Below are 10,324 nucleotides of genomic sequence, written 5' to 3' on the forward strand. Positions count from 1 at the left end.
TAACAAGCTTTTTTTTTTTTCAAGCTTTAAACAAATACAAAATATGAAGGATAATGACGGATTCCCACAATATTCTGCTTGCCTTAAACAGGCATGTTTGGTGGGTGAAGTGTTCTGCACTGGCTACTGTTGCTCATAAGTAACGGACGTCTCAATCGAATAAAAGCTGAAGAACTTTCATACTGTTTCAACTAATCACTCATGACCTCACGTCTCGATATGAAATTGTTTTTTGCACACTTTCCACCACTCCGAGCTGAACATGTGTAACGACACTGTATTCGGGACACTGCAACACACGCCTCAGGGCCCCCCGATCCCCACAAACAAGTCTTAGTCGGCAGGGAAAAAATGGAATGACAAAGAGTTTGAATGGGCATCACCATGGAAACCCACTGGGTTCACATAGTTCGAATGTTTTTTCGCCTCATTCAGTCCGACTTCGTTTGGAGACCGAAGCCAGTGCTACAATGAGTGCCAGGCCGAGAACTTTGAGAAGCTCTGCGCTGTATCTTAACAGCACAAACGGAGACGGCGAGAGCAGAGACGTCGTCTATGGTGAGATACACGGCTACGTTTAATCCTCACATGTCTAGATCTTTCCACGAGACAGACTCAGAAATTCACACTTTGAGAAGCATGGCTATAATTAATACCAAAGTGCAAAGTGTCGAGCTTAAACATATGAGGTATAGTTTTATTAAACACTGTTTTTAATCCAAAAAAAAAGTTTTCAAAATAATTGGCACCCTTTAAGAATAACGTTGGAGCTGTATTTATGCTAAATATTTCTTTGTGTCGGTAACATTCCTAACAATTGCTTGAGAAAAATGATTTTTTTTTTCTTTTATGAGTAAGCATGACGTGAGAGTGAAACATTCCTTCTGTCGCTGTGTAGAGTGTAAAGTGTACAACATCTCCATGCTCTCTCTGTCCGTGTGCGTCCTCACTGTGACGGCTGTCGTGTGCTGCGTGTCCTACCTCAGCCGCTGGAGGTGAAACATCTCATACACGTTTACATTCAGTTCGTCGCTGATTTAATTCCACGTTCTGATTGCTCGAAAGGTGTAGATTTAATTACCCGATTAAACTTCGGAACTGTTTATCTTATCATTTGCAGGCACCGGAAGCGAGCACGCGAGTATGAAAGCGCTGTGGACTGCAACCTGGAGGAGGAGCAAGGGAACCTAAAGGTCATGCAGAGGTCACAAAGTTTGCGTAAGGCGCTGCCCGGGTTTCAACCAGCAAAATCGTTCAGGAAGGACGACTCCTCCATTTACTACATCTACACCAATCCACTTCCTGTCGGACGCCATGACGAGGACGATGATGTTGAGGCCACGCACACCACACTGACAGTAAATGACCCCAAAAGTAGTATCATCCTGGACCCACCCATCTTTTATCTGCAGCTGTAGAACTCGGGATGTTCCAACTGAACAAGTGAGAGGGAGAAAAATCATGAAATAATAACAAAAAAATAAATACATGAATTTGTTGAGCTTGTTGGAACGTTCCAACGCACAGAGGGTTAAGATTTAGAGCGAGTTGGAAGGTTCCAACTGAAAAGGGATAACAGAATCCACAGGAATCTACCGAACTATCTGGAAGGTTCCAACCGACAATAGAGGTGGAGACTATTAAACCTACATGCACTTATATGTGAAATCGGATTGTTCCAAGTCAGTGAAATTGAGGGGAAGGTCAGAATTGTAACGGGAATGTTTAAGATGTATAAATCTAAAATGGAAAAATAAATAAATAAAAACTTTAGACACAAAATGTAACCAGTGGCGTTTCGCGCTCTCGGTTTTATTGTATCGTAAAAGAAGTGTAGAGTGCGTCACAAAGTCAGCAAGAAGAGAAATCAGAGCAAAAAAGTCAGAGAAAAGTCATTTCTGATTAGATCAGTGAGGACTGGGTTAAATAAAAATGCGTATGACTTTATGCGATTGGCCGAGTCTCCCTGATCAGCCAATCCAGGCCCTCCTTCCTGCCCTGCCGCTCCAGCTCAGCCCCAACCGTCTCGCGGCACTGCCGGTGATAATCGTTCAGCCAATCACGCTGTGGGGAAAATAAAAATATTTACTTACAAAAAAAATATCCATCATTTATATTATGTTCAAGTATGTGGGCAAATTTTTATTTATTTTTTTATTATTATTATTTTTATTTTTTTTTTAAATGGAGGCAGTTATCTGTCAATAATCTTAATTTTATCATAGTTTTGCAAAGCTATTGACGACCACGTAAACAAGGCGTATAAACATGTTTTTTGCACTTGTTTCTGTTTGGAAATAACGCCATCTCGAGACTTTTATAGCTACAACTCGTAAAACTGTTTTTCGGCTCCGCCCCGTCAGAGCTCACCCAACTAACCCTCCACCCACAGCCCCGTTCCTCTCTCTAAAAGTGTCCACCAGGCCCCGCCCTTCAGCTCTCTGAAAGCGTCCACCAGGCCCCGCACTTCAGCTCTCTGAAAGCGTCCACCAGGCCCCGCCCTTCAGCTCTCTGAAAGCGTCCACCAGGCCCCGCCCTTCAGCTCTCTGAAAGCGTCCACCAGGCCCCGCCCTTCAGCTCTCTGAAAGCGTCCACCAGGCCCCGCCCTTCAGCTCTCTGAAAGCGTCCACCAGGCCCCGCCCTTCAGCTCTCTGAAAGCGTCACCCTGGCTCCGCCCTTCAGCTCTCTGAAAGCGTCAACCTGGCTCCGTCCTTCAGCTCTCTGAAAGCGTCCACCTGGCCCCGCCCTTCAGCTCTCTGAAAGCGTCCACCTGGCCCCGCCCTTCAGCTCTCTGAAACCATCCACCTGTTTTTGTTTTTTTTGCTAAAGAGACAAAGATTCTAACTATTACTGAGTTTTCTAAATGTTCCAAGCATTGAAATTTTTTTTCTTCATCAGTTGTTTTTAAAAGCTCACATTACACCAGCACAAACCACTGTATGTCATGCGGCAATTAAAACTCTAGAGATAATTAACATCAGCGTGTGTTTTCACCTCTTTCTGTGTCAGCAGCTCGGTGTTGATCATCTTCAGCTGAATAGGGACAAGCGTCAGGGGCTGGAACGTCAGGCTGCCTCGGTTCCTGTAGTTATACTGACAGAGACAGACGGAGAGAAAGAGAAGAGGCGCAAATAACTCTCTCTGATCCAAGACCTAAGGCTGCTAATGATTCGATTCGAGTAAGAGACATGTTGAATGTGTGTTGATGTAATGGGATTAGTATTATTTTAAATTGCTAATCACTATTAGAGAAAAAAAAAAAAATCAGTTGACAAAAAAATTGCTCGAGAGATCTTACTTTAGGCTTGGCAGGAACAACCAGCACGACGTTTTCCAGTCGAATGCCGAACGAGCCATCCTCGTAATATCCAGGCTCTTAAAAGAAAGAAAAAACAAACAAACAAAAAAACAATTTTTTAACCCACCATTAATTATATACACGGATATAGGAAAAAATTTAATTAGGACTTAATTATATTCATGTCAATATCAGTGCGTGCATGTGTGCGTGTGCATGTATATGTGTGTGTGTGTGTGTACCATCACTGAGGATCATTCCAGCCTCCAGTGGCTCATCAGCGAAGGTTTTGTAGCTGATGCCGCAGGGTCCTTCATGGACGTTGAGGAAGCAGCCGACTCCGTGGCCGGTACCGTGCAGGTAATCCAGTCCAGACTCCCACAGAGCGGCCCGCGCAAACGAGTCCAACAGGTGACCTACACACGTGAAATATGGAAATTCAATTTGATAGAGTCCAGACAAGAGGCCTCAGGGGGGTTTCTGTGCAATGTCTAATATCCAGGTACCTTTAGTTCCGTTGGGGAAAACAGCGGCGCTGACGGCGATGTGGCCCTTCAGGACGTACGTAAAGCATTCCTTAAAAACGAAAGAGTAAAGGAGAGTTAAACAGAGTGCAATACACTTCACTTCCTGCAGAGGGAGCCAACAGGACACATAACCGGCGAGGTCTCCTCACCTTCTCATAGTCTGTTGGAGTCCCGAAGTGTATCGTACGCGTCACATCCGTAGTTCCATCCCTGTGTACGTGAGGCAGTTTTAAAAAATTATTATTATTATTTTTAAAAGCTACATTAATTTGCGCTCAGATTCAAACGTCTTGAGCAACATGTGAGGATGTTCGTGCGTACTTGTACTGCGCTCCAGAGTCAATCAGGTATACTTCATTAAGAGACAGAGTCCTGTTGGTCTCAGGAAGTGGCCTAGCACGCAAGAAAACAAGAAATGTTGTGATTAATAGAGAATGTATTAGGTTCTGATATGGGAAATGGGAAAAGTCCAGGATATATGTTCACGACCCACACACACACACACACACACACACACACACACACACACACACACACACACACACATACATACATACACACCGGTAATGAATGATGGCGCCGTTCGGTCCCACGCTGGAGATGGTAGGAAAACTGAGGCCGACGAAATCGTTCTGTTGACTGGAGAGAAGGAAAATAAACAAAGAAGAGTTTGTCTCACGGGATAAACGAAATAAAACGAAAAGGTCCAGGTTTTTTTTGTGTGTCTAGTTAACAAAGGATGCGAAAGACTCACCTGCGCAGTTCTTCGGCTTTATCCGCAGCCGATATCTCAGTCACCGTACCTTTAGGAATCTGTGGGGGGGGGGCAAAAATCAGACCATAAACCAGCACACGCTCGTATACACTCACTTTACAAAAGGCATAAATATACGACTTTAGAAAACTTGATTTGAGGGGCATGTATTAAAAACCGTTAAAGTGCTTCAACACCCTGCAGTTACGTTGAAATGTTCGGGATCAAAACCTTAAAGAAGCACGTTCTAGAGTCGATTAGTGAAGTTATACGGATACCTCTTTCTCCAGCCAGGCGAAGAGCTCGCAAAGTGCCACGGCATCTTTAATCTGCAACAAAGAGCACACGTCAATACTGCGGCTTACCTCCTCATGCGATGTTCTAATATCGACATGCCTGATTATCGGCATTACTTCCTCAGTGATCAGTGTGCTTTCGCTTGTACTCACATGTGCCATCCTCATCCCCTGTATCTCTGTGGGGTTCTTCACTGCTTTGGCCAGACACAGTGGTGTGTACGGGATTGGAGATCTGTGGATCTGGAAAGAGACGACGCAGAGGCAGGTAAGGTATTTTCCCCAGACCTATATTTCATTCTCTATATGTGTGGGTGTGAGACTGACCTTAGGGATGGCCTGGGTGAGAGCGCAGCTGGCCTTGTCGCTGATCCACACCTTGTCTTTGGGGCCGAGAGCCGAGCACACGGCCTGCAGCTCCGCGTACACGCTCTCGTACGGTAAACACTGCACGCTCAGCTCAGGCTTGGCAGCCGTGTCCAGCTCTAGGTGCTGCCTCACCACCGGGTCGGCGACCCGCTTCCCGTCCATGAACAACCTGACAACGGGATCGCGGTTAGCGTTTTGGCATGTTTCTCAAACAATAAATAAATAAATAAATAAATATTAGTGATATTGAACGCGAGTGAGCAGTGATGGAGTTTTATTACCGTATGCTGTTGATTCCGATGAGGACGTAAGCGAAGAACACCGGATTGTACTCGATATCTGAGCCTCGCAGGTTAAAAAGCCCTGCCGAAGAAGACAAGGTGGTACTAAAAGTAACTCTAAGCGGTTAAAAAAAGCATGATGTGTCCTTGATTAATAAATTAAACTTTCGTAATCCTTACTAAACTGCTGTGGTATGGGCGGAATTAAACATGCCCTGTTATAGAAAAATGATTGACTTCGTGGGCATGGGGGCGGTGGGGTGGGGGGTGTAAACTTTTGCACTCATCTGTATGCGATCACACTGTAACATACTCGGTGTCTTTTGTAGCGCAGCTTCAAAGTTCCTTAAACGATTCGTCTCGTACTTATAATAACAAACTTTGCTATGGGAGGATCTAGCACAGCTCAGCACACACGCACATGTTAATTTAGCCCACTCCAAATTAAAAATTCAAATAAACAATGTCCAATTACTATCAACACATCACCTAGGCCAATCTGCCTAAGAGCTACTTAATTCCCTTTAATAAGCGAGGTGAGAGGAGGCTGAGAGCTGTGTCGTGATCTTGCTACTTCACGCACAAACACAACGAGGTGTACTGATACACACATGCGATCTCGTCCAGGGCCGTCACCACGAACCAGGAGATCTTCCTCTCGGCCATCTTCCCCCTCAGCTGCACGATCTTGTCCTGCCAGCTCAGACCTGATCACGGGAACACGAGCCGATTATAATGACTTATTATCAATATTGTATTTAATTGTACTAAGCCGTCTAATACTGATCGTGTGTGTGTGTGTGTTAACCGGTATATCCGAGCCCCAGAACGCTGAGCTGAGTGCTGGGTCGAGCGGGTCGGTCCTCCCAAATTGCATCGATGAGATTTTCTTGAACTGCGACCAAACTGTGTCCGGCGCTGTTCAGCGCTTTCGCTATGCTTTTCCACTGATCTGAAACAAACACACACACACCCCCAAATACAACAGTATTTATATTCTGGTCACATTTGTCTACCAAATCTGCAGCTGTGTTAACTCATCTGTACAACCCTAACCAGCGGCGATGATCCAGGGGTCGACTCCGACTTTGGAGTTTTCCGGCAGGACGCTGACAAGCCAGTCCTCTTGCGTCGGCGTTTCCTTCAGACCTGGAGAAGGACAGGATGCGAGGAAGAGGAAATTCTTAACCTCCAAAGAAAGTCGTCTTAGTCATGTTTCAAATGGAACAGATTTTCAGCGCAATCGTCGAACTATCGCCACAACCCATACGGATACTTGTCCAAATCAGGAACGTAGACCTTATTAAGGAAGGAAATAACATGGAATCTGAAGGACAGGTGCCTTTTTTCCATCATACCCATCTTCATCAGAGTCCAGTTGCTGTCCATCTGTTGGCTGGCCTGTAGGAAGTAGCGTCCGTCCGTCCACATGGCAGCGTGTTGCTCCGTCACGATAGCAGTGCCTGAAAGACACACCCACACACTGGTGAGCATAAAATAAAAAGACAGCATAGTAATAATACAGTACCAGATATATCAAATTCAGTCTCAGTTTTGAGAACCAGGGTGCACACACACACACATGCACACACACACACACACACGTATGTACCTGCAGAGCCATTAAATCCACAGATAAACTCACGTCTGCAGTCACACGGAGCAATGTATTCACTCTGTAAAGGACAAACAGCTTCAAATTAAATAAAGAGCCATGATACTATATACATTAGATTACACACACACACACACACACACACACACACACACACACACAGGTGCATCTCAAAAAATATTTATATCGTGGAAAAGTTCATTTGTTTCTATAATTAAATTCAAAAAGTGTAACGTTCATATATTCTAGATTCATTACACATAAAGTGAAATATCTCAGGCCTTTTGTTTGTTTTGTTTTAATCTTGATGACTACAGCTTTCCGGCTCACGGAGGTCAAAAATCCAGGGACTCAAAATATATCACAGAAAAGAAAAGAAAAGAAAAGGGACCATGTGTGAAAGCACCAATTTCTCAAGAAAAAAAAAATAGAATCTAATATGCAAATCAAAGAAAATTGTACGCCAATTAAAACAGAAATGTCAGATTTGTGACAGGTGGACGATGAAGTTCGAGCCACGACTCATGAGCAATCAGGCCTAATTAGCGATAATCTCAAGTGCTATGTGAGGTCGGGGTTTACTCTGCTCTCAGAGGACACACGCTCAGATAATCAGAGGTGATTTCACAATCACACAGCTTGAGACGTCAAACACACACACACCGAGTCCATCCAACATGTGAGAAGTTTCTCTCTATTTCAAAACAAACTGAAGTGTTTAGAAGTGGAATATGTTCATTAATTACTGTGTAATGTGTTAGTTACTTTGTTAACATTATTACTGCTGAAGTTGTTGACTGTTCATGTGAATTACATCGTCTCTTTTAGACCGAAGAAGTGAGCATCATTCTCTGATGTTTATGCCTCAGTCAGTTGTCGCGTTGTGTGACGTTGGTGTCCTCACCTGGTGTGCGTCTCCTGAAGGGACGATGTACGCCTGGATGGGCTCAGCGAAGTATTTCCCATTCTTCATCGCCTGCCTCAGGTTCCTCAGCAGCTCCACCGTGATCTTCGGGGACATGGCAGCGTCTGCACACAACACACACTTGTTCATACACACCAGTCCATAGGCCTCATGGCAATCTGTTCGCTCTGAACATTTATGTTATCCAGTGGTAGTTAGAAATCTGATACATCGTTCGCTATAAAGTAACATCACTAACATCCATGTCTGAAAATAACTATACCATTTTAAAATATTACCCGTGCTCATGGTTTGTTCTGTTTTTAGCCCTGTTCTTTTTCTAAGGTCTGAGATCGGTCTGTGCATGAAGCGCTCAAAGTCTGACTGTAGTCAGGCCTTTGGTCTTTAAGGCTCATAAAATTGCCAACACTCTAGTTAAACATTGATTTGGTATTATATCATAAATGTGAGTGAAACTATATGATGATTGCATAACATGCAAAAGACTAAGACAACAAAGTTTACCTATATACACACACACACGCACACACACACACATACATACATACATACATACATACAAACAATACATACACTATATATATATATATATATATATATATATATATATATATATATATATATGTGTGTGTGTGTGTGTGTGTGTGTGTGTGTGTGTGTGTATGTGTAATAAGAATATCAACTGTATTTTATTTGATAAAAACAGCTTCTCAGCTTTTTTCTCTACATTTACAGTCCAGCCAACAAACCTTCCGCCATTTTTTTGGCTGCGTCCCAAATGCCTTCGTTTTAAAACATCTAATGCACTTCGAAGACTCCGGAAGATCATTACGTAATGCTATATGTAGTGCGCTTCTGTAGTGCGCGACGGCTGTTTGTATTTGACCCGTTGGGGTTGTTTTTTTTTTTTTTTTTTTGCCATAACAGAATCAATGAATCCGCGTCAGCGCTTTGCGTCGTCCAATCACATCAACAGAAACACCAGCACGGCGTCTGATTGGCTGGATTTGTGCATGACGCTACATAGCGATGAAAACAAAAACAAGCTGCTTAAATAGTAAACTAATCAGCTAACCGTCCGCGAATATACTTACACAATATATTTAAGGATAAACTGCGACTAACTGTTTAGCGATTGTTAAACGTGGCAAAGTTAAGTGATTTAGTTCACTAAAGAAACCGAAACTTCGTGATTTTTCTCTCAAATTCACATATCCAGAGGATAAACATGCATATTTAAGAAATAAAAAGGTTTAGAAAATCTCGAATATGACAACGAGTTACTATGTATATATATATTTATTACTCAAATACGTGTTTGTTATTGATTTGTGTACTAGCTGCAGCCCGCTCGCTGAATGATAAAGAGAGCAAAACATGCACGCGCGTCAGCACCACCCACTCAAATCCGAACCGTTGTTTCCGTTTCCTGTCCAGGTATTTCTCGGTGTGAGCGAGCGATACCGAATGTTTGTGGAGTTACCTTCTGGGAAAATGTGCTGTCTCGATATCAAACTGCGCTCCTCAAAACTCTACAGTGCCTTGTGTTCATTTAGGAAACAGGAGGCCGCCATGTACAGCGTCGACGTGTGCTGTCACGTGATCTCCTCACACTTCCACTAGTCTCCTAGTGCACGAGGCTCGCCTTCTTTTATGCAAATGAGCTTGAAACATATCAAACACCCGAGTCGAAATGGCGGATTCTGGGCGCTGTGGCATATCCGAGCGTATTTAGCTGTTTTTCCTACCTCCTGAGGTTTGCTAACAACTTATGAGGCGTTAAGTTGCAAAATTACTTTTAATTTCATTGTTTACAAAACCAGACTAATTAAAGTCACGCAGCGAAAATATTCATGTTCGGACCTCCAGCAAAAAGAAAAAGGCTTTTAGGTAAAAAAAAAAAAAAACATTAGGTTAATTTCCTGACTAGGGCTGTCGTAATATATCTCACTGTTCAAATACCATTCATATGTTTATGTACATATTTATGGACAAGAAAATCTACATTTGAAAATTTCAACAACAATCCTTTTTTTTTAATATAAGATGCTTTTTTTTGTTTAACCTATCTATCCATTTTGTTTAATGTTGCTGAAGGGCTCTGTATGTATTTAAAATAGGGCACATTTGATTTCATTCTTTTTTTCCTTTTCGTTTTTAAATAATGTAAACATTTTTACATGAAATAAGTCCTAAAAGTGATATCACAGGGAAGTTATTAATGCTATCCGTCAAGGTAGACATTTTATCCCCAAACAG

The 10,324-nt window shown here is 42.9% G+C and overlaps 2 protein-coding genes across 4 annotated transcripts; one reads left to right on the forward strand and one right to left on the reverse strand.

Moving 5' to 3' along the window:
* Window positions 1-470: 470 nt before the first annotated feature.
* si:dkey-246e1.3 (uncharacterized) lies at window positions 471-1,418 on the forward strand. Its single transcript, XM_047151472.2, has 3 exons — window positions 471-558; window positions 899-995; window positions 1,121-1,418. Exons 1-3 carry the CDS (start codon window positions 471-473, stop codon window positions 1,416-1,418), a joined length of 483 nt encoding a protein of 160 aa, XP_047007428.2.
* A 366-nt stretch (window positions 1,419-1,784) lies between these two features.
* Window positions 1,785-9,706, reverse strand: xpnpep1 (X-prolyl aminopeptidase (aminopeptidase P) 1, soluble). Of its 3 annotated transcripts, none has more exons than XM_017458919.3 (20): window positions 9,549-9,706; window positions 8,045-8,169; window positions 7,138-7,201; window positions 6,884-6,988; window positions 6,582-6,674; window positions 6,334-6,477; window positions 6,137-6,232; window positions 5,526-5,607; window positions 5,203-5,413; window positions 5,029-5,118; window positions 4,858-4,908; window positions 4,580-4,638; window positions 4,387-4,464; window positions 4,147-4,218; window positions 3,975-4,035; window positions 3,805-3,874; window positions 3,541-3,714; window positions 3,299-3,375; window positions 2,995-3,093; window positions 1,785-2,064 (listed from the first exon to the last, which is right to left on the reverse strand). In XM_017458919.3, exons 2-20 carry the CDS (start codon window positions 8,159-8,161, stop codon window positions 1,945-1,947), a joined length of 1,863 nt encoding a protein of 620 aa, XP_017314408.1. In that variant the 5' UTR covers window positions 8,162-8,169; window positions 9,549-9,706; the 3' UTR covers window positions 1,785-1,944. The 3 variants fall into 3 exon arrangements, with proteins under 3 accessions (XP_017314408.1, XP_017314407.1, XP_017314406.1); XM_017458918.2 differs by lacking the exon at window positions 9,549-9,706 and adding an exon at window positions 8,815-8,833; XM_017458917.3 differs by lacking the exon at window positions 9,549-9,706 and adding an exon at window positions 8,344-8,496.
* Between the last annotated feature and the right edge of the window lie 618 nt (window positions 9,707-10,324).

This window comes from Ictalurus punctatus, chromosome 27 (genome assembly GCF_001660625.3).
Source record: "Ictalurus punctatus breed USDA103 chromosome 27, Coco_2.0, whole genome shotgun sequence".
Lineage (NCBI taxonomy): Eukaryota > Metazoa > Chordata > Actinopteri > Siluriformes > Ictaluridae > Ictalurus > Ictalurus punctatus.

Excerpts from the sequence above, each read along its gene's own strand:
- si:dkey-246e1.3 (XM_047151472.2), top strand. The coding sequence starts at position 471 with ATGAGTGCCAGGCCGAGAACTTTGAGAAGCTCTGCGCTGTATCTTAAC. Across the intron at positions 559-898 it reads GAGCAGAGACGTCGTCTATG|AGTGTAAAGTGTACAACATC; the intron begins GTGAGATACACG and ends GTCGCTGTGTAG. Across the intron at positions 996-1,120 it reads TCCTACCTCAGCCGCTGGAG|GCACCGGAAGCGAGCACGCG; the intron begins GTGAAACATCTC and ends TATCATTTGCAG.
- xpnpep1 (XM_017458917.3), bottom strand. The coding sequence starts at position 8,410 with ATGCACAGACCGATCTCAGACCTTAGAAAAAGAACAGGGCTAAAAACA. Across the intron at positions 5,414-5,525 it reads ATCGGAATCAACAGCATACG|GTTGTTCATGGACGGGAAGC; the intron begins GTAATAAAACTC and ends TCCCGTTGTCAG. Across the intron at positions 4,909-5,028 it reads AGGGGATGAGGATGGCACAT|ATTAAAGATGCCGTGGCACT; the intron begins GTGAGTACAAGC and ends TCTTTGTTGCAG.